Source organism: Lycorma delicatula, chromosome 2 (assembly GCF_047948215.1).
Source record: "Lycorma delicatula isolate Av1 chromosome 2, ASM4794821v1, whole genome shotgun sequence".
In the NCBI taxonomy this organism is placed as follows: domain Eukaryota; kingdom Metazoa; phylum Arthropoda; class Insecta; order Hemiptera; family Fulgoridae; genus Lycorma; species Lycorma delicatula.
In genome coordinates this window covers 232885704-232910631 of record NC_134456.1, presented here as the reverse complement: position 1 = coordinate 232910631, position 24928 = coordinate 232885704, and the positions used below count along the sequence as shown (strand labels likewise).

Below are 24928 nucleotides of genomic sequence, written 5' to 3'. Positions count from 1 at the left end.
CTTACTTCAGGTTTTCATTTTATTCCAGCCTTTATACCTTTATAAAGCTTTATTTGGCTTCCTTTTGAGCAGTGTTGTTCCTTTATACACTTATTCCACCTTTTAAATATCTTTCCCTCTTCCTATAACACTATCATTTTTACTGGCAATTTCTTTAGTGCATGTACTATTCCTATACTTATCTCATGTTACTGTTTTTACATTTTATCACATAAGTTCATACTAATCTGTTTTTTCTGAATTTTCTATATACGAGTGGTCTCAAAAAGTCATTTCTTCTTTGCTTGTAGTGTTATTCTATTTAACACATTATTTGGTTATCTCCATGGTCAAGTATCTTCTTCATATTTCTTATAAGACGAAGAAAAAGGTAAGAAGCCAGTTGTATAATTTTCATTGCGATGACTATTGTATTTGAAAAACAGACTGCATTGCCTCCAATTTTAAGCACATGGTGAGATGGAGTGTACATTGGAGTCAATGTTCGAAGCAAATTTGAGGCCATTGTTGGAAAGATTGTATGGCAGTGCCTTGATCATGACATGGATTATAAATCCCAGAGCTATATAAAATCATATTTTGTATACAGAGGGGTTGTTATAAAAGTATACTAATGTATATTCTCTTTTAAAAATGGATCCTTCTGTTGAGGCCTAGACATCTGTAAATGAATAATGAAATAAACTGAAAATCTCTTGCATTATAGACATGAGTTAGAACAATGTTATTAGTTGTACAACTGTACAACTATGTTAAGGAGGATTCCTTTTACTGAGTAAAGAGGAGAATAATTCACTTCAAAAAAAAAAAAAATGTAATTATTACATTTTCCCTTATTCATATTTCCCCCCTTTCTTTTTCCTGTTTAGCGTCCGGGTAATACCGTTCAGATACTTCAGAGGATGATAATTATGAGTGTAAATGAAGTGTAGTCTTGTACAGTCTCAGTTCAACCATTCCTGAAATGTGTGCTCAATTGAAATCCAACCACCAAAGAACACCGGTATCCACGATCTAGTATTCAAATCCGTGTAAAAATATCTGACTTTACTAGGACTTGAACCCTTATTCATTTCTGGACCATTTTAAAAATGCACAATCTGCATCAACCCAAAACATAATGTAATCATTCAGTTCCAAAATGTGTGGAATTGAGTGTAAACAAAGTAGTTACGTTTTTTTGTGTAATTTTTTTTATTCGTAAGTAAAAATAATAATTATTAGTGCATATTATAGTGCCAAGTTATATAGTTTTCTCTTCAAATATGTATATTCACGATCCAGATTAATTTGTGAATCGTTACCTGAATCCCATTCCTTGTGAAGATTCAGACTGTGAACCAAGGTTTTTAAGTTAAGAAAATAAAGAAATGTAAGATCGATTTAAGTAAAAGACATTTAATAAATGCTTTAGAGAGATTAATTATATCAAATAGAACTATTAAATCGTATGATCCTAAGAAATATGAAGCCGATTTAAATAATTGTTGTAGTGTTGAACATTCTGATAAGTTATGGGAGTGTGTTTTTCTTAATTGTGACATATTACATTGTATTTCTAATTATTTGTATGATAGACATGTTGTTAATTTATTGCTTGCTTCATTATAATTTTGATAGAAAGTAATTCTGTTATATTATGAGTACAATTTGACATTTTCAATTTGACAATTTTCTTAATTGTGACATATTACATTGTATTTCTAAATATTTGTACGATAGACATGTTGTTAATTTATTGCTTGCTTCATTATAATTTTGATAGAAAGTAATTATTCTGTTATATTATGAGTACAATTTGAGTAATGACTGATATTGTAGATTTATTTTTTTGATTTAGATTTTAGATTTCCAAGGACTGAGTGATAAGATACCATTATATTGATGTAGAGTCTTATATGATTAATGGTTTGTTTTATCTAACTTTGTGCAATATTAATAAATTATTTGTTAAATATCTTCTTGTTTTCTTTGATTACTAATTTTTTTTAAATTGTTAACAGATTCAACAATTTCAACATATTTGTATTACATTTTAATGTTACAATTACATTTCTGCTAATTGATTATCTGTAGACATTAAAAATTTTGTAGTAAATAAATAAATTAAAAAATCTTCAATAATTATATCTTTCCTGTGTTACTTTTTAACCGATTATATTTTTTTCATTTTTATTAATTACTACATCGGGTTTCCTTCATAAAGATGTTATGTTAACTCTTAACAAATACATTTTGGGGTGTTATTTTCACAAAATTAACATATGCTAAACATTTACCTGCATTGATCTTTTAAAAAAAATCTCTGTTTTCAACGATTATAATTTTCATGAAGTTATAATACACCTTGGATTTTTTTTTATCAAAGTATATTCAGTGAAATTTTAACAGTTACCAAATTATAGTTAGAACATCTACTTTTGTTGGCCAATTAAAAGTAAATATCCTTTACTAGATAATAAGGCAATTGAACCAAGCAGAATAAGTGTTGCATGTAAAATTGTTTGATAGTTTCAAAATTACCTCAAGAGATAAAAATATCAGTGTGATATGTGGTATTCTACTTCTGTTTATTAATAAAATATGTTTTTTTTTTTTTATAAAGAAAATATCTTATCATTGTCATTAATACTAAAATCTATTTTTATATTTACCTGAAACAAGAATATATTTTTACAACAGCTACAAGTTTCTTAAACTCACTAATTAGTAAAAACTATTATTATTTTTAATAAAATGTTGCATTTATAAACCAACTTCATCTTGATCTATTTTTCTTATCGATAACACTGTGGAACAATAATTTTGCTTCCTGTAAAACTACAACTGAAATAAATAAAACATAACCGCCAAATGCCAAAAATCCTTAAATTTTATTCCCATCACCCTCAATTTTCAAGAAATACATTTTTATACGGTTTTTGGTTTTTGTAATTCATATCTGTGATGCACAATGATGTTTCACAAAATGTTGCAAATAAATAATAAAAAGCAATATTGTTAATTCTACTTTTCTCATCTTCTGGATTGATGTATAAAAAACAGCTTCTTCAGATGTGAATATTAATACTATTGTCAGTGCTTCAACATGTCTTCTTGAAAGTGTGTGAATAACAGCAATGTTTTTTGTTATTTTTGTGAACAATTTATGTTGAAATCTCAGAGGAGGTCTGTGACTTCATTAATTTAGAAAGCTTATAAACTTTATTTTGGTCGCTCAGTTAGAAGTCAAGACAAACCACAGGCTCCACATATGTGTTGTTCAACTTATGCAACTGACCTTAGAGCTTAGCATACTGGAAAAAGAAGCTCAATGCCTTTTGCTGTGCCCACACAGTATGCCTGAAAAGTTCCCAAACTATATTAAATAAAAATACAGATTTAAAGATAAAAAGATTTACTCACAACAGCCTTCTACATAGAACCCTTCTGTAGTTATACACTCGTTGCAATACCGGTAGAGCCCATCAAATGCTCTGGAGAAATCAATTTGTGGGATCGCCTTCAACTGTTCGGTGCAAGCCCTTTGCATGGGCGGAATGTCGTCGAAAAAGCGGCCTTCATCTTCAGCATGAGTTTTGGGAACAGAAAATAGTCTGCTCAAGCAAAGTCTGGTGGGATAAGACGGTGATTTGATTTGCGACATAGTAACTGTTGCCATTTGTACTGGGGCATTATCGTGCAAGAGTCCAACTGCCCAGATCCCGGAACTGGGGCCGGATTTGACAAATGCGACCCATGAGGCGTTTCATTACTTCCAAATAGAAATTAGAATTCACGGTTTGACCGGTTGGGAGCAGAGGACTCTTTGCCACCCATCTAATTTCTCAGATGGAACTGAAAAAAAAGCAGAGCTCCTACCTTCCAAACTACTGGAAAGGCATCTATTGCAGGAAAATGTCAAAACATCTGTTTATCGCAATTGTGAAAAACATTTACTACATTCGTTTCTTCAAAGTTTAATATGACCTTTGCCACAGACATTGATGGAATTATGAAATCTGAAATGTGAACATAAACCAAAACAACGGCGATTGTTTATAGATGCTTCCAAGGCCAGTTTGAAAGTAATTCTACTTCATATAGGAAATTTTCTTCCAATTGTACCTATTTTCCATGCTATAAATATGATGGAGTCATGCGAGACAATTTTATATAGATACTATTTTAAGTTTAACAATATTGGGACTACAAATGTAAGATATGTTTCACTATCATTAAAATTTATGAAGAGTAAAAGAAATTTAAATTTCATAAAATAAATATTAGAAATGGGTGCAGATGTTAATGTAACATATGACCATGTAGGAAATTCAATATTACTTACTGCTAGCAGTAAGTAATTTTTTTAGCGGTGATGATATCGACTTTATTTAATTGTTGATTGATTCTGGTGCAGATACCGATGCTGAGAATTGTTCTTGGGAGAAATGTTTAATGAAATTACCATTTAATGCAGATCAAGATTTGTGTTAAAAACTAAATGAAGGAAGACTGGATGATATTGATGAAAGCATCTCTGCTTTCATCAATAAAAAAATTATCATTCACTTTGATGAACGAATTAAACAATGATTGCTGGTATTTCTACTATTAAAGAATGTGTAGATAGTAATGTTGTTTGTGTTGAAGGTGATGCTACTAATATTTTTAATGAATCTTTGTTACAATATCTAATGAAGTTATCAGCGGCACTGGTACGTGAATGATAGAATGATGCAGAATTATCATGATTAGTTTAATACAAGCATTAAAAAGGTTTTTTCCTGTAAATATTTTTAATCAAATTTACTTGCTTATAGTTCATTCGAAATTAAATTATGGATTGCATTGCTGAGGCTCAATCTACATCACTTATTTTTATCTGATTATAATTTTGTAAGAAGTTATTGTACAGGTAATGTGTGGTGTGATAGAACATTATTTACTTCTTTTTTTTTTTTAGAAAATATCTTTGTTTTCCATTAGATTTCTTTCTTTATGAGGTGCTTCTAATCTTTTACAAAAGAAGTGGTAATGTCAGAGTGGTGATAGCTAAGGGTGAAAGCTATTATATAACTAGCAGATTTTTACAGAAAATATTACTGTTCCTAGGCCTTATTGTATACTGTATAAAATAATTTTCTTTTTCTAACACCTAAGTTCTTTAGTTTACTGCCTGGTAATGTAAGAAGCACCTGTAATCTGAATCAATTTAAATTTAACTTAAAGGAATAGAATTTCTGCTTAGCAATCGACGAGGTGAAAGCGTTGTATTCAGTGGTGATTTAGTCATGAAAGTTACCAATTTTAAATCTAAATGGGATCTTAATATACTTATATTCATACCTGGTTGGCAACAATATTGTGTTGTGTGTTTAAGTGTGTATGTGAGAGAAAAAAGATAACTGAAGAAAACTGGGTGTGTGTAAGAAGTTATTATTTTTATTTTAGTGTTTTTCTAATTAAAATTGTAAGCTTTTGCTTTGCAGGTAATATATTTTCATATGCAATTACAGTAATATCTTTATCGGAATATTAATTTATTTACATATTAATGTGATTAAATATCAGTGCGACCTAAATTAATTACCTAAGTGCTTTATATTTTATATAATGCATTATATTGTATTACTTGTCTTTGTGTATACGTATTGTATTCATGTTGCAGTTGAGAATAAATAAATTAAATTTGTTATTAGTAATGTCTTGTATTTGAAAAATGCTTCAGTGCTGGCAAATATTTTTTTTTCGCTAGCGTATATGGAACAAACCATACAAGATATTGGGTATAATATGTAAATGGAAAAACCTTAATTAGCACAAGATAGAACTGTCTGGAGGAGGAAGACTACTGCAAACCAATCCTAGGATTAATTACTGTAAGAAGAAGACATTTTATATTCGTACTACTATCTTACAGCAATTCTATTATTATAGATTGTATTATTATTAATTTTTTTTGTATTCATGGAATATCCTGTTAATTTGATATAAAAAATAAATAATTCTGAAGGAAGACTTAAGAAAAGTGACAGATTCTGAATCAACTTTTAGTGGGATAAAGGACCATCCAAAAAGCTGAAAGTTTTTTTTTTGTTAGTTATAATAAACTGCTCTAGCAATTAAAAAAGTCAATTGTTGCGATGAATAATAAAAATTACAAGAGCATCCAATGAGATAGAACTTAATATTATTTAACTTTGGTAATCTGTAGGAGAAACTGGTTTATTAAATTTGGTTTCAGCCATCGGCATAATACCTTACTTCTTTGTTTATAACCAGTTTCTAGGCTGCTACTATTTTCTGTACATAGATATCGCCCACATGTAGGTACTTCTACTGTGAAATATGAGCTTCACCGGTTTCAAAGAAATGGGTAGTCACTCAGACCTCAGTAGACCAATAGAACTCTACTGAAATCAAATATAGACCTAAGTATTAAAAGGAGATTCTTTAAATTATTTGTATGGAGTGTAGCAGTTCATGATAGTGAAAGGTAAATAGATAAAAAGAGGAAAAAAATAGATACCTTTGAAATGTGCAATTACAGGAAAACGTTTATTAAGGTAAGTCTAATATTAGATAAATCCAAACTGAAAAGGTGTTAAGATGAATAAGAGATGATCAAATTTGTGACAGTTTTGAAAAACTATATTAGCTAGGGTCACATATTAAATAATCTACGTTTAGTTAATTTTATGATTAAACTTTGTAACATGTAGAAGGTAAAAAACTGGATAAATAAAACATATAATTTAGGATGTAGTTGTGATAAATATGTTGAGGTTAAGAGTTAACACAAAACAAAGTGAAATGGGGTCAGGGGTGTTTTTAATAGCCCTTGGTCCGTGGCGGTTGAGGCACAAGGGTGCATGGAATTAGTGAGTATCTTGTAGTTTCCGTTAACAACTATTTGCATGTCAGACAACTGGACACGGAACAGGGGACTATGCAGTTCGAGATAGATAGCAACCAAATGTATTTCTGTATACTACTCAAATATATCTGTCTGTATATGTAATATGAGAGAGAGATATTTTATGCTTAAGGGGAACAGGCATGACAATTTTGGTTGTAAAAATCAATTTTCAATTATATGAATTGTTTTTGGATTCTCAGTTTAATTTATATGAATTGAATTAACTCATATTATGTCCAAAAATATATTCAAAATATAAAAAAACTCATATTTTTTTATCTGTCACAGCTGCTACTTAGAACATACTGAGACTTTACTAATTTTTATTTATTTAAACTGTGCTCTAGTTATTGAAAAACTTGGTGTAGGTGTAATAAAGCAAAAATATAGGGTAGCCGGCCTCCGTGGTGCGAGTGGTAGCGCCTCAGCCTTTCATCTGGAAGTCCTGGATTCGAATTCCAGTCAGGCATGGCATTTTCACACACGCTACAAATCATTCATCTCATCCTCTGAAGCAATACGTAACGGTGGTCCTGGAGATTAAAGAAAAAAATATATGTAGGGTAGGGTGCAAATTGCGGTTGTAAAAAACCAGTACCACTTCCTATAGCCAAAGTTGTTAATCCTGTGTTTAAAGATTTGGCAGATAATTTGTTGTTCCTGAAGAGGATAATCCAAATGACCAGTCATATGGTGAAGGGATACACTAAAACAAGATAAGCAGCTGTTTTTAATTCAAGTTTTCCATAAATTAGATTTTTTTAACTTTCTGTACCCTTTTCATGAGAATCATTCAACTTGGAAGATGAAATTTTCTGAGGAACTATGTAGTGTATTAGTACAGCTAGTTATACTTTTTTTGACATGTAATCTTTTTCAGTCTTAGTATAATGATGCTAACAATTCCAAAAAACTGATAAAAAGTTTTAGAAAATTTAAATTTAGTAATATGAAAAAGTATCAGCTGATGTGATAAAGTTGTATTTAAATGTGGGAAAAATTTCAAAGCTGTAGTTTCTACTAGATGCGATAGGGGAATTTGAAATTGACAAATTTAATATTAAGATTCTATCTCCAAAGGCAGATAGAGCAAAAAACCTATTTCAATTTTAAGAGGGAGGAGTTGATTTTTTGGGGAGATTTTTTTAAAATTATTTGTATATGAATTGTAGATAAGAAATTTTCCTTCATAATGTTCTCTTTAAAATGCCTCCGAAAAAAAAATCGAAATTGTTTTTTTTACAATATCCCACTACCACTTTAACGAATTTTGAAAAAATGAACACGATTAATGCCTCATATATAGAAATATTTGAGCCAAATTTGTATCCTCTATTTTTCAAATTCTTATAAAAGTAAAGCTACTTTTACTAGGATTAGAACTGAGCCTTCAGCGAACCTCTGCTGTTAAACAAATGATTTACGGTGACGAGTAAATTCAATTCCATTACATACCTTTTTACTACTAATCGTTATATAACTGGAAAACATATATTGAAGTTTGTAAAAGTTGAAGCATAAACTAGCGCCATAAAATGAGTGGTAGAACTAAATATAATGAAACTGTGCATGCGCAAAGGTAAGTAAGAGTAGAGATAAAACCACGTTTTAAACCGATGCATAGAAGTGCTTATGTATTTTGAACACTGATCTCTATATAAAATTTCTATAACTGTCCGTAAATTTCTGCTGGTGTTGCGAAAATGACCGATCTTTTGGTTATCTGACTACTAAAATAAACATCCTTACCATTACGATTATAGTCGCGCAAGCGTACAATGGTTTTATTTAGTTCACAGCCGCTCATTCTGCGGCGCTGAAGTATGCTTCAACATTGAAAACTTTGTAGTTTACGCCATAAGGATCCCCTATTCAGTTACATAGAGACCAGTGCTTTTTACTCATATGGGGATACGTATCGAAAGTGTTCGAAAAAAATTATTGATTACACACTTGAAACACAAAATTGTCATCTCAACTCTACCCACCACGCTCAGATGGGCCGCTACTAATGATGTGCAAAATATCGAATGATCCATTCGAAATATAAATATTACTAATTTTTTCACAAGTACAAACATTGGATAAGATTATTAGTTTAAGTAATATACTTTAATAGCTGTTACTAATGGATTATTTCATAAGTTAATACTAGCTGCTGGTTATTGGCGCCGCAACGAATCCCTTCTTAAAAATTATTTTCTGCAAATGCAGTATTTTATTTAAATTGTTATCTCATTCTCAATCAGTCACTAACGTTTTGATATCTTTGTTTTTTTGTTTATAAATCTTGCGTTAATTAGTATGGTGTTATTTGTTACCGTTTCAGTCAGTGATAATAGCGTTTTATACACATTAATGCTATTGTGTAATGAAACCGCTTTTTGTAATTAGAGATAATAAGCAAGTCTATGCATGTTATAAAACAAGTTGAAGCAGCGCTCTGCTCGCGTGCTAATGCTATTCTGTTCAGAGAAGTATGTGCATGTTCAAACAAGTTCAAGCAGCGTTCTTTACAAATTTTTCGCTAATAGTGTAAATATTTTTAGCTTATAGACATAAACAATATAAATACGCTACGCCCTGTAAATTTTTAGCGAACGAAAAATCGATAAGTGAAATTTTCTATTAATTTGGTATTTAACACATCAATATTTTTCTCAAATTTACAGCCAAAATGCCACTTCCAAATTTTGGTGCCCCGACCAAATGTCCGGGTTGCCCGCCCAGGAATATGAAAACGATTTAGTTGTTTTTTCAGTTCTGATCAGAAGATGGCAGAAAGCAAGGGCTCTTTGATTGCCAAATCTTTCCAAAAACACGCTGGTAGGGCGAAAGAGTAGTTAATTAGAAAAAATTAATAAGAATTTTTTCTCTGTACATAGAAATTTAAAATAAGCACCATCGGACTATATTGTTTTTAAGCGGACATTTTATTAAGTTATCTGATAATACTAAAAAAATATTATCTGTATTGACATTTTATTATTTATACGGTTAAATCAAATACGGCTTTTAAGCATATTGTGCTTAAAATCCGTGCACTATATTCTTGAATGTGATAAAGTTTAGAATTAGATTATTATCCTGCTTCCTGCTATTCTATTTGATTCCATTTTTTTGGTTCTTTTATCGTACAGAAAGATTTAACCATGGCCTAGAAAAACATTTTCTGGAGCAGCACCCCTTACTAATTTTAATTACGAGCCGCTACTTTTTGATATCTTATCGCCTATCCAATTCATAGTTGAGAATCGAATCGTTATCAGTTTCGGTTTCTGCAACAAACCAATTCTCTATTCTTTCGTTCAGTATAAAGAGTCTAATCGAAGGAACGACTCGTTCACAATTCTTCCCATTACTAGTATTTGGTACTTGTGTTTCACAACTTGTGTAATTTAAATAACTACTTTTAAGCGAGTTATGGTGAAGTGATCTTTATTAGTTTTGTAAGTATTTCATTTCATTTTAACACTTATTATATTCAGTGTAGAATTACAATTATGGTTTAGATTGCAGGTTATTTATTATATTACGTTTTTTTCAAATTATAGGTTAAATCCTATAATTTGATACGAAACAAAAAAAAAAAAATTGTACTGTTTAGTGAATTGTAAGTATTAATGAACTGCTATGATTTTCTGGTAAAATAGCGGGCATTCTTTTGGAATTTCTTCCCAAATGATTTTTTTTTTTTTAAATATTACTTATATATTGTGCAATATCATAATTCATTAAAATGCATGTATTTTAATGATTGATAAAGTTGTTTTGGAACAACGAGTACAATTTAAAATTCATATAATATATTTTTTAATATTACATTTATTACTATAAATAATATTTAAATTTATTCCAATAATAATTTTACAAATAATTATACAAGGTTCCATTCTTATGCAATACCTAGAACAACATAAAAGATCCAGTGCCAAAAGTAATAATACATGAATTAATGTAGTATTACTTAAAATATTTGCCTAATCTAATTTTTGACCTATCGAGTCTAGTTCCATATTACTAATCATTACATATATAGTGGTTGTTGTTCATTAATAGTTTTATTCACAACAGTAGTAAAAACCTTTGTTCATATTGTGAATTTTGAATACTATCTTAATTTTATTCATTCAAATTTAGAAAACACACTAGTGTCCTGAATACTTTCTTTCTTTCTTTTTCCTGTTTAGCCTCCGGTAACTACCGTTTAGATAATTCTTCAGAGAATGAATGAGGATGATATGTATGAGTGTAAATGAAGTGTAGTCTTGACACTGGCAACCCATTTCTTCACCCCTTTAATGAAGATATTTTCAACAGTTATATGCTTTATACTTTTGTGTAACATGTTATATATTTTAGGTCGTAAATAGACAAATGATTTTCAAAACTGTTCTTCGAATACAAAGAACAGGCAGGATTTCTGTATTTTCTTCATCCATATTTCTTGTATTGTATACATTACTTATTTTATTATCTTTACAACTATTGAAAAATACTCATAATACATTCTATATATATAGATTCTTTATGGGTAAAATGTTCAGTTTTTGAAAACCTCAAAAAACTCTTTTGAAACTGCTTTTGAAATCCATAATTCTAATTATTCTTTTTTGTACTATTTTCACACTTGTTAACTAAGATTTATACGTGCCTGCCCATCATTCTATTCAGAAAAGTCTAAATTAATTAAGTGCGTTAAATATACAAACCAATCATTTTTTTATTAAAATAATGTCGTAACTTGTAAAATTTATGAGCATAATAATAATTCTTCCCATAATTTCAGTATGTGAGGCTTCCAACCAAATTTAGAAGCTATAATTAGGCCTAAATGTTTAGTGGAAACAGTTTTCCTAATGCATTCATATACACAGATAGTATTACATGTGCAAGAGTGTTTATGATACTTTACAGAAAAGCTTCTTCCTTTTCCAGGAAATTAATGAAGCTGAATTTACTTGTACGAAAATCTAATTTATTATTGTAGAACCAATCCCTGACGTTTTATATCTAGCCACTTAACACAACATTATTCTATGACAGTATCCGCAATGAAGGACATTTTCCTCTGAAATTTTCATTACATAAGTCATTAATAAATATTAGCAGCAGAGAGGACAGCATCCGGTACAGTGCCACATAGTAATACAGTCCAATCACTTAAATTGCCACCCATTTTGATACATTTGTCAGATAAAATCCAAACCAGGTTTTACTTTTTTCTGTTAACTCTAAACAATTACATTTTGGGGTGTAATTCCTTAAAGTACGTAAATTAGTCTTCATTTCTTTTATTTGGGGCTTTCCTCACTAATGCATAATAATTAGTAATAAATAGGCCAGAAATGTTGAAGGAGATGTTGTTGGGTGTATATACATATGGTTCATTAAATATCTTTTATTTGTTCTCAAGATGTCAATTGTTACTGAAAAAAACACATGACGAGAGATAGTTAGTTGACTATACATCTTTATCTATTTGGATGTCCTGAATAAGTCCCTTAAGTTTTGGCCAACATCTTGTACATCTGCAGAAGTCTTTTGGATAATGATCTTATAATTTCATGTGGCTAGAGAGATATTTCAATTTACATGTAACAATTAAATTATTTTATTAAAATATGAATAATTATTATTTTTCTTTTAAAATTTTTTGTTTAAATGTGCTCTTTTGATTTAATAACACTTGCAACCTTAAGTTCAGAAGATACATTTAAAAATTTCATAAATTATTAGTTTTTTAATTAGATTTTTCTAAATTAGAAAGATATTTTATATTTTTTAATTTTAGTCACGTAACCGGAGGTAGGTGTAGGTCCAGTTGCTTTGCATATACACTAAGAGTGGAGATGGCTTGTGTTGATTGAGCCGTTAAAAGAAAATGAAAAAGAGACCTTTTATGTAGGAAATCTAATCTCAATATTCCAAGCGTTTTAAATTTGATGAGCCCAACGTTATGGCCATATTAAAGTTGAATTTCGTCAAAAAACGTAATCTGATACTTATTGCAAGTTATTAAAATGGTCTCTAATTTGATAAGGTGAGTTCTACGTTCTTTGCAAGTATAAAAATTGTTCATAAACAATTTCTGCTTAATCAACTGAATAGTTATTAGGTGAAAGATTAACAGACTCTAACCAATAGATTTATATAAGTATATACGATAGAAATTAATTTAGACCGATACAGATTCATACGATTTTTTCAATGTGATTTATTTTGCTTTTTATCAATATAAATTTTTAAGTATGGTGTTCTTGCCACGCTGTACACACATCCAGCTTCTGAATTTGATGATATTTTTTTATTAAGGCAATATTACTATTAATTACAAAAAAATGACAAATCTGCATCCCATTCAATGTATTTATAAGTATGAGCAAGAAATAATTTTCAGTAGCAACATTTGAATTGTGATATATTTTGTAGTAATTATTTACATTTAACATATTTACGTTTTTAATTTTAACCTTATAATTTGTTTTTATATTTATGATTTATCTTATCCTATACTGACATATATTATGTTCTATTCACATTCAAAATTACATATTTATTTACTTTTAAAATTCCATCGTTAACAAAAAGCATCTTGTTTACTTTCCAGCAACCATAAAGTTTCTAGTTACTTATGTGCACGGTATCGTTCTTTTTATTAGTTAGTTTTTGGAACTTGACCGTAATTTTAGTATATTTTTTAATAAAATTATGTACAAAATTATTGTTATGAAAAAACAATAGCTTTATGAAGTCACAAAAAGGATGACATAGAAACTGTAATTAAGTTTAATACAATTAAGTGCAATCTCTTAAGTACTCAAATTGCTGGCCTTCAGCATTTACAGATTCCTGTAATCTAGTTACTACACTCGAGCACACTTTGACACAGAGATCTTTATTGTTATCAATTTCTTGGCATGCTATGCTTCTCTTATGAATTGACACGTGTCATTAACAGTTTAACATCTTTAATATCACCCCAAAAGAAAAAGTCATTTGGGGAAAGGTCTAGTGATGATAGTAGCTATTCAAGTGGCCCTCATCAACCTATCAACCTATAGGGTAATTAGTTGTCAAGAAACTCATGCACTTTTAAAGCATTGCGGGGAAGAGCTCCATCTTGTTGGAAATAGAGCTCTTCATTATCCTGCTCTAGCTTGTGGAATACCAGTGCCCCTCAGTATATTAAGATAGATGTTTTGGGTAACAGTTGCATAGAAAAAAACAGGCCCAATCACCCCTTCACATGAAAGGCACGTCCAAACTGTAACCCCAGATTGATTCAGTTGTTTTTCAATCATTTCATGGGTGTTATCTGTTGAGTAATAGTGATAGTTATTCTTATCAACAGGTCCTAACAGTTTTAAATTTGCTTCATCAAACCAACAAACTTTTAGAATGATATCACCTTGTCTTTCTTCATTTAAAAGTATCTTGTAGAATTTTAAACGGCAATCTGGATTATCCTCTGTTAATCCATAGGTAATCTTGACTGGTGCATTTGCAAACCTAAACGCTGCATTTGATGAACCAGAGATCTATGAGTCTTTTTTTATACTTATATATTTTTTTATTATGGATATTTATTTTAATCTTTGTTTCTGTTTTTTTATCTTTTTTGTACAGATAATGAATGGGCTTGTAAATAATAGTTTTATTAATGAAGCTATTCCTCTTAATAAAGATATTAAATTAGAGACTGATCAGGAGAATGTAGCAGAAATGATATGCTTTTATTTACCACATCACACAACTGAAACTAATGCATCTGTGCATGTAAGTTTTTTAATTTTTTTTTTGTATGTTTGCTGACTGAGGACCATGAAGTAGCATTTTGCATTCATTTCTTATTCTTCTGTATATTTTCTTTACTTGTTTTCCAAGAGTTCTTCATTCTTTCATTCTTTTGCTTTAAAGAAGTCAAACAATTCTTTATCTAAATCATTAATTTATTATTTGTCCCACGTAATTTAAATTTTACTTATTGATTTTTCCATATTTTTTTTTGGGTCCTGGGGGGAATCTTGGTTGGTTACAAATTCTGCCTTTTTGAAAGAAATTTTGGTTTTGGTTTTCTTGTTCTGCTGCCTTTTTGAGGTGCTCCAAGAAAATTGTAACATCATCAGCTAAGGTTAAGCAGTTAATTGCAATTTCTTTCAATTTCCAACCCGATTCTATTTAGGTTGTTTCAACTTTTTTCAAGTTCTTATCCCATTCTATTATTCCTTTTTCTAGGACACAGATAAAAAGAGTTGATGTTAAACCGATTTGTTGTCTTCTGTTTTAATTTCCAATTCTCCCGATACTAACATGAATTTTACTTCTGATTTTGTGTTTGGAAAGAGTCTTTTTAAAAATGTTAATTGTTTTGGGATCTTCAACAAATTCTCCTAGGATGTTAAATAAGGAAGTTTTATCTATAGAAATGTATACCTTTTTGAAATCTGTGAAGACAGTTACTGTCTTGTCATTTTTTCCCTTATTATGGTTTTAAGGTTTGAAATTTGTCCTATACATGTTTTTCATTTTATGAATCCTTTTTTGTATTCTCCCAGTTGTCAGAGTCTACGATTAATTCAGTTCTACTTTGAAGTGTTTAGAAAGGATTTTGAATGTCATACGTAAGAAGGAAATCCCTTTGTAATAGTTTACATCTGTTTCATCTCCTTATTTACATAGTTGAAGTGTTAAAGAATTTTTTCAATTTTATATGGAAGTTCTTCAACTTTTTTTTTTGGCTACTTTCATGATTTTTTCCGTAATTCTCCTGCAATCAAGCCATTACCTGCTACCTTGTTGTTTATTTTCAGGATGATTTTGTCTATTTATATTTCATTAGGTGGTTTGGATTTTTTAGTTCATTAGCTGAATTTTGAATCGAAATCTTACCTCGAATTCTTGATAGTTTAATAATTTTCAAAGTTTTGCTAGAATTTTGTGATTGTTGTTTTGTCCTAAGCCAAAGGCTGGTTGTTTGGTATTTGGTAAGTTTGTAAATTTTGGTAAGTGTTGTAAATTTTAATATTTAATTCAGATTGACAAGCATAAAACCCATCAATACAAGATCATATTAAAAAAATAATAAACTTAAGTACATAACAAAATTATCATTCATAAGCTAGAATAGCTCTGTATAAGGTATTACAGGACCTCCAAAATTCTGGAAGATATATCCAGATGGACCACATGAAGGTGCAACTGAATTTTTGTGAAGTTACTGCGTTTGGAACTTCAAATTTTTTAATTCAGTTCTGCAAATGTTTTCGATCCAGAATATATTACACACACATTACAAATGTATGCAGGTGTGTACATATGCACGCTCAAACATTTGCAGATTTCCCATAACATATATACTAAACTTTACACAGTAAGCTTTATAATTTTACATACACACAAAATATTTCCATAATAATACATTTATATGCTGATATATTTGTAGAATTTCACTTTGTACAACATAATAAGAAATATAGTGCTTCAACTGACTTCACAGAACACCGTAAACACGTCATCACAGCGGGTCAGTTGAGTATGATCAAATACACATGAAAATCTGTCATTTTATAGTGTCTTAAAACAAACAGCTGGTGTTATCTCTTATTGCAGAATACTATTAACAAAAAAAAAAATTATGAAAATGGTCAATTATTATGACAGAAAACGAATTGTCACCAGACAAAAAGTAGATGTCACATAGTTCCGATAAACACTTCAATTGTACTCATCAGCTACATCAGAATATTCCATCAAAGACCGGTAAGGGGTTAATAATAGTGATTATAAGTACTAGAAAAACACTTTGAAAATTGTGTTTATTTGTAAGTACTTCTGGTGAGGACAATCAAGAATATTTTTAATACATTGTTGCAATTCATCTCCACGTTCCATTCAAAAGCTTCACGTTTAAGTGGCTGTAAAAAAATTAATATTTAGAACCAAGCTCATGGAAATTTTGTATCTTACAAAATTTATATTTTTATAATCTGGTATATATTATTCAGATAAGAATTCAACTTATGGTCAATGTGGTAAATTAGATAAATGATATTTATCACGATAAAAAATTTCACCATAAGCAATATTATCACTAATGTCAGTAAGATTAGAAAAAACTAAATCAGGAGAATTACTGCAACAGTTTAACACTTATTTGATTGTAAATATTACAATTTGTAGAGTAACTTGTAAGGTGAGTAGAAGCACTTTTAACATTTAAATTTGGATGTTAAAATTTAACAAAAGAAACATTTTAGTGGTTTTCCCAAGCAAAACCTTCACATTAAAGTTGCCTAATAATAATATAACAGTCGCTGCACTGTTAATATGTGTTGAAAGTGAATTAGAGTTGCAATTTAGTTTTATTTTATAGATTATACAAATAATCATAAACATATTTACTTTATAGCATTCAAATTTGGTTTTTTATTACATGAAGTAGATTCAATGCAGCTGAAAGAGGAACCGCTAGATGTTATTAATGGTGATATTGAAAAAGATCCTTTAGCAATTGAAGAAACCGACTTTGTTAAATTAGAAAATTTAAAAGTTGAAAATGAAAGGGTAAGTGTATTAGATTTTGTATTCAATGGAACACCAATTACCCAGATGGACCTTAGCAAGGCCAAAGCTGGATAATTGGAAAGGGTAATTTAAAAAACGGTTATTATACGTACTGTACATATCATTCTAATATTTTATAGGTAACACGCTACGGAAAAAAGTATATAGAAAAATAAATGTATTTCAGTAATATTAAAATAAAATGTTGAATATATGTACAGTGTAAGAAATAACTGTAAAGAGTGTTACTAAAAAAGTAGTGTGTAGAAATTTTCTTTTATAATTAGTTTAACTAAGGCCTAAATATACACGTTGTCTTTGCTAAATGAATTACAAAGGTCAGTTAAAAAATGCAGTAAAATAAAGATTGATAAAAAAAGTCCTTTTGAAGAAAATATTTATTTGAATTGTCATAAAATTTATCAAGTAATATATTAGTTTTTTTTTTTTAAATTACCTAGTTCGAATTTTAAGCATTGTAGTTGGACATCTGGAAAATTGGTGCCCCACTGTTAAGTTTTCATTATTATTACATAATAAATTTTGGATTACATATAATTTATTTCTTTACTCGAGTGTGCGTGAGTGTGTATATGTATATATTTATCCCACCAAGCTGGTCTAGTGGGTAACTCGTAAATCAGTTGTCTAACAGCTGATTTCCGAAGTCTAGTGGTCTCAGGTTAAAACCTAGTAAAGGTTAGTTGCTTTTATATGTTTTTAAAAACTAAACCGTGGTTACTAACAATTTGCTTTTGTGGTAGGGGTTCAATTAACCATATGTCACAGGAATGGTAGGCCTGAGTGTAAAAGATTACAGATCATCCTTATCTAATTGGGCCATGGTAGAGTTACTTTATTGTTCACTGGTCGGACAAATTGCAACATACACATTAAAAAAAATAATACCTGTATATTTTTAATGTCTTTTGTAATATTCTATAGATAATAAATTCATATGAAAAGAGAAATAATTTATAATTTATAGTTTTTTTTGGAAGGTGTAATTTATTATAAAATAACTTATCTACGAGGTTTGCAAAAATATTGCATTTGCTGATAGGGCGAAAACAAGACTAAGTAAAAACTAGTACTGGCTAATCTGAAAGAGATATATCAACAGTAAAGAAACTCATACAGGTATTAAAATTGGGTTTTCTACCTTTGCTGCTTTACGTCGTAAATATTGTGTTTTAGTAGGTGGCAGTGGAACTCATTGTGTATGTGTGCATGTTATCCATCAGAATGTGAAATTAATGTTTGAAGGATATATATTGTGCAAGATTTTAAGACTGTCAAAATGTACAAATCACAAATGCCATAACTGTAATTATTTAAAGATGTGCTTTATTATATTTTAATTATTAGTCATACAGTTATTATTTATATTATTGTAGCTCTTATATATATATATTATTAACAAATTAAAGACTGGTTTTTCTGAAATTCAAGGTTAAACATGGTGACACTTAAATCATAATTTATGAAAATATAGTTTTGTATATCACTACTACCACAAGTCAAACTTGCCATTTTCCGGCAAATCTGAAGATCTGTAAAAACGAAACAGTTTATGAGAGATCTGAACTTCAGTATTTTCTCATAACTCTATCAGCAGTTAATTCATACAAAATTTTATGAAAAAAACCAGTTGCTCAAGTTGTGTGCCTTGTTGATTTAACATGGAATGACGTGTATGGAAACTGTGGTAAATATATTAGGTAACGTTTTACAAGCGTTTTACTGGTTTTCCCACACAAAACCTTGCACACTTGTACAGTGTAAGAAAAAACTGTAAAGTGGTACTAAAGAAGCAATGTGAAGAAATTTTCTTTTATGATTAGTTTAACAAAGGCCTAGATATACATATTATTTTTGTTAAATGAATTACAAAGATTCAGTTAAAAAATCCAGTAAAATAAAGATGGATAAAAAAATCCTTTTGAAGAACATATTTATTTGAATAGTCTTTAAATTTTTCATATAATGTATTAATTTTTTTAAAAATTACTTTGTCTGAACCACTGGGTTAACTTTTCATTATGTAAATTTTGGATTACATACAGTTTATGTTAACTAGTTTGTGTGTGTGTATGCACATGCGTGTATATATTATATATAGCGTGTGCATGCGCGTGTATATATTATATATTTATATGATGTAGGTGGCCATGGAGTTGGACTTCCTCGTCTGATCCAATATCTGGGGAAGTGTTTTCCAGGAACACGCTAACGTCGTGATAGAAGTGTTGTATAACACCATTTTTTTTGAAAACTGAATCCTCCAGGAATCTGAGGAACAGCAATTTTTTGAAACATGTAGACGTATGTGTGCCCTGTCAAATTTGACTCTATGAAAACAGTTTTATGACACACAAAATACTTAATGTTATTGTAATTCAAATAGTTTAACATTATTCATAATTACCTTTGAATTATTAGTTATTTTTAATTTACAGGTTATTATTGATAAAGGAACTGACAGGGGAAGTACCAAGAATCGCATTACTCGTAAGAGGTGCGTAAATAATTCAGTATATGATGGAATTATAAAAGAAAAATCCAAGGAATATAATCCAAGTTATAATTTAAAATCGCATTTAAATATTCATACAAAAACGAAAAATTATGATTGTAAGTTCTGCCAAAAAAGTTTTAGTGATGTTTCTTATTTAAAGATTCATATTAATTTACATACCAAGGAGAAAAATTACGTATGTAAATTTTGTCAAAAGTCATTTAATTTTGGAAGCAGTTTAACGAGGCATCTTAAAAAACATACAAATAAGAAAAATTGTATTTGTAACTTTTGTCATAAGTCATTAAATTCTGAATGCTGTTTAAAGATCCATCTTGCTACTTATATGAAGGAGAAAAATTATGTATGTAAATTTTGTCAAAAGTCATTTAATAACAAAAGCAATTTAACGACACATCTTAATATTCATAAAAATGAGAGAAATTATGTTTGCAACTTTTGTCAAATGTCATTTAATTGTAAAAGCTATTTAAAGAGACATCTTAATATTCATACAAAAGAGAAAAGATATGTTTGTACCTTTTGTCAGAAGTCATTTAATCAAAGTTCCAATTTAAAATCACATTTAAATATTCATACAAAAATGAAAAATTATGCTTGTAATTTCTGCCAAAAAGTTTTAGTGATATTTCTTATTTAAAGGTGCATATTAAATTACACACCAAGAAGAAAAATTATACTTGTAACTTTTGTCAAAAGTCATTAAATAGTAAATACCATTTAGAGAGACATTTTAATATTCATACAAAAGAGGAAAATTATGTTTGCAACTTCTGTCAAAAGTCATTTGATACTAAATACCGTTTAGACACGCATGTTAATATTCATATGAGAGAAATTATGTTTGCAACTTTTGTCAAATGTCATTTAATTGTAAAAGCTATTTAAAGAGACATCTTAATATTCATACAAAAGAGATAAATTATATTTGTAACTTTTGTCAGAAGTCATGTAACAGTAAATACCTTTTAAAGACATGTTAATAATGTTCACACTAAGGAGAAAAATTATATTTGCAACTTTTGTCAATTGTCATTTAATTGTAAAAGCTCTTTAAAGAGACATCTTAATATTCATACAAAAGAGAAAAATTATGTTTGTACTTTTTGTGAGAAGTCTTTTAATCAAAGTTCCACTTTAAAATTACATTTAAATATTCATACAAAAGAGAAAAATTATGTTTGTACATTTTGTGAGAAGTGTTTTTATCGAAGTTCTAATTTAAAATCACATTTAAATATTCATACAAAAGAAAAAAATAATGATTGCAACTTTTGTCAGAAGTCTTTCAGTGAAAGTTATGCTTTAAAAGTACATTTAGATATTCACACTAAAGAGAAAAATTATGTTTGTAATTTTTGTCAGTAGTCTTTTAATCAAAATTCTGCTTTAAAATCACAATAATTCATGCTAGGAGAAAAAATATATTTGTCATTTTTGCCAAAAGTCTGTTAATAAAAATCATTTAAAGAGACATCTTATTATTCATACAAAAGAGGATGAGATTGTACTTGTAGCTTCTGCCAAAAGTCGTTTAATTGCATTTGTGATTTTAAAAAACACATTTATTTCCACTCTAAAGAAAAAAATTAATGTTTGTAACGTTTATCAAAATAAGTTTTTTAAGCATGACACTATTGGTATGTTATATTATTTATTCATAAAAAATCTTTTATGTAATATTATTTATACTTAAAAAATCTTTTAATAGAGTTGTATTTTAGAAAGACATCTTAATGTTATTCTTATTAGAAAATCATTATGACCTTTTTATAGTAAGAAAATTGATTAAGGAAAAAAATTAATAGCATTCTTTCAAGCGTGTGTAATTTAAAATTCATGTAACAAAATTTATTTAATGTTTATATTTTACATTACATTACATATGTTACAACTAAAGGTGGAGAGGTTTCTTCTACCTTGTATACTTCAAACATAGATTTATATTACTGTATTTATGTTTATGAACATTTTAAGCCCAGAACCATGGCAATCAGAAAATTTGGTGTAAAAAAGTGTGTGTAAAGTTCTTAAGTGAAACTTGTTTTTCTTGAACATTTTTTCCTCAAGTGCATTTTCACAAATAACCGTGATCGTGATTGAATTTAAAGGCCTTGTTCTGATTTTATATTAAAGTTAACTTTATATCACATGTTTTACATTTTAGCAATGTTTTCAAATAATAAAACCACACAAGAAGTATGTAATCCGATATCTGTGCCACAACTAGTTTCAATGTTTTCCTCCATGCTTTTATGAATACCATCTTTTAATTGTATGTTTGATTTTAATGGTTCTGACAATTCAAAATAAATTAAACTTTAGAAAAGGCAATAGAAATTGTTTGTTCACTTTAAAAGATTATAATTTATGCAGCTTTATTAATTTTACACATACTATTTGTTCAACCCAAGATCTTCCCTTTCTAAACCACCCTGATGTATTCTCCAAATTGTTTATTGATGTACCCTTGTATTCTCTACAACTTTTGTAAGATTTTATAGATACTGAAAGAAGAGAAATTCCTCTGAAATTATTAACTTCCTTTTGTCTCCTTTTTTGTGTAAACGGTAAATTAGGGCAAATGTTCTAAAAATAATTTCTCTAATAGATCATATATTAATTATCTAATCATCATAATTTTAAAAATTGCATTGTTATTCTCACCAGATGCTTTATTATTTTTTAGAAATATGATTATATATTCTTTATATTTTGTTTATTTGGGGGATTTGAGTTTTTTAGTTAAGTTACTGGTTTCAAACAGTTGAGCTTTTCTTTGGGGTTCTTTGCTGTTTCAATAGTTTTTCATAATAATTTGCTAAAGTTTTGCTATCACAAGTTTATATGACTTAATTAAAAATATATTTACTTAAATTTTATCTGCAATTAATTTTTTAGAAATTAATTTTCTTTGTGAATAGACTTATTTTATTCTAATGAAAATCTTAGTTTATTTAAATTCAGTTTTAGAAATACACGTATAAAATATAAATTGTAATTCTTATGTGATGATAATAACATTTTGTTTATAATATAAAATATTTCAGAATTATGTATTTTGATTTTTTAATATATCTGTGAAATTGAAACTTATGGATTAAATGATAATTTATATATGTTTATTTTATTTTAAAAATTGTATTATAGATTAATTTTCAAATGTACATTCCAAGTGGTTCATTTTTTAAACTAATAAACAGTTTCACAGAAAACAGATTGTTTTTTTATTTTAAAACATTCCTTTTTATAAAAATAAATAGATTGTATTAGTGTGACTGAATGCAAGTTTATTAAAAATATTTTGTATTATTATGACCATTAAAACTAAATTAAGCTATCCTTTTTGCCCAACCTACATGGTGAAAGTGTTACTAAAGTGTGTGTACGTACATCCAGGTTTGGATTTCTGCAACCTTAACCATTACATTTTAAATGTTTAGTGTTCCAACTGTGGAGTTCTGATTTTTGGTGGCTTCTTATCAAAAAATAGATTGTTTTGAGATGCAGCATTTATAAAAATATCATTTTTTTATCTTTAGTGATCGAATTAATCGTAATTAGTGTCTTATGTTTATATGCTATCTGTACTTGTTTTTTTTTTTTTTTTTTGAGGTTTTTAGGGGCATCGACTACTTTGTTCATTAGCCCCATCCCACTTCAAGAAAAATAAAAAAAAAGTTCAATAATTCACATTCTCATGAAAAAATGTTTAAAATTTCACATTCTTCTATAATTTCAAATCCAAAAATTACCGCCTAGGCTTTCCTTTTGGCCATCCTTTCTTGCGTTTTTCTATTCTGCGAACGGCCTCAACTTCCGATGACAGTGTGTCTGACAGGGCTTCAGCCATGGCATCGTCTTCTCTTTCTAATGCCAATGACGTTCGCCGGCTTACATCAGGTGATGAAAGCTTCATTGATGCTGTAAGCATCGTTGCAATTGAATCTAAACTTGCAAGCGATGCACTTTCGGCAGCTGATGAACTTGATTCAATGTCTGGCTGTGGTTGGGACGGCTGATACAGATGCTCTCGCCACAGTTGTTCTCTTAGCCTCTGTATATATTATTAATATTATTTTTTTTTGTTTTGCTATATTAAGAATAGCTTTTATTAGGAACAGAAAGAATAATATGATTTTCTGTCTGTTTTTCTTCAATAAAAAAACAATTTTTAAAAAGCTTTTATTTACTTTTCATTGGGTATAGTTACATTAATTTTCTCAGAATTAAATTCTCTACATGTTTTGTTACTAAATTGTCCACATTTATTAGTTATTTAACAAAGCTATTATGTACTACAAACCTAAAAAAAAAACCTTTTTTTGATTTTGAATTTTGTGTTTTATGTTGGTTGGATATCTTATACTACTGGAGTTGCAGTTGTAGAATCTGTTTTATCCTATTTTCCAGCTCAATTTACATAAGAGACCACCAACTTTACTCTCAAAAATATCTGGGTCCCAAAAATTATAGTAGGGCTTCTTTTTATTAGAAGAGCTGAAATCCAGGTGAAATCCTTCAATAGCCATAACTCGAAAACAAAGCATTTCCAGACCTATGTTTATATGAACTTTTCTCATTATTTTCACCAGCAGAATGTGTTCTTAAAGTTTTTCCATTTCTTTGTGAGACATCTGTATATAAATCTATACATTTTCATATAGGGAATACTACAAAAGTCCCAAAATTTTCCTTTTATAAAGCAACTCCCAATCTGAATGAAAAGAAGATCTATCACACTGAGAACACTATTCTTCATTTTTTCTCTTGCATTTACAAGAAATGCCCATTTAATTAATAGGTCTGATAAATAGGTTTGGTTTTTTGTGTGAATAAAATGGTTATCCAGATTTAATAAATACCCAAGTCATGATAAATAAATATTTTATAAAAGTATTAAAAAAAAATAAATGTTGTTT

At 28.9% G+C, this 24928-nt stretch overlaps 2 protein-coding genes across 5 annotated transcripts in view; both read left to right on the top strand.

The window, feature by feature from the left end:
- LOC142319747 (uncharacterized) overlaps window positions 1-23205 on the top strand; it is a 54116-nt gene extending 30911 nt beyond the window's left edge. For 2 of the 4 annotated variants that reach the window (XM_075357370.1, XM_075357371.1), the window contains exons 3-5: window positions 14531-14680; window positions 17343-17467; window positions 19927-23205. In XM_075357370.1, coding sequence (XP_075213485.1) covers window positions 17351-17467; window positions 19927-20646 — 837 coding nt within the window. In that variant the 5' untranslated portion in view covers window positions 14531-14680; window positions 17343-17350 and the 3' untranslated portion in view covers window positions 20647-23205. Of the gene's footprint in view, window positions 1-10221; window positions 10351-14530; window positions 14681-17342; window positions 17468-19926 lie in introns of those variants that run through there. The other 2 variants (XM_075357372.1, XM_075357369.1) reach the window with 2 other exon arrangements.
- LOC142320088 (uncharacterized) overlaps window positions 21635-24928 on the top strand; it is a 33652-nt gene continuing 30358 nt past the window's right edge. Inside the window, exon 1 of the mRNA XM_075357764.1 lies at window positions 21635-21646. Within this exon, the coding sequence (XP_075213879.1) occupies window positions 21635-21646 (12 nt within the window). The remainder of the gene's footprint in view (window positions 21647-24928) is intronic.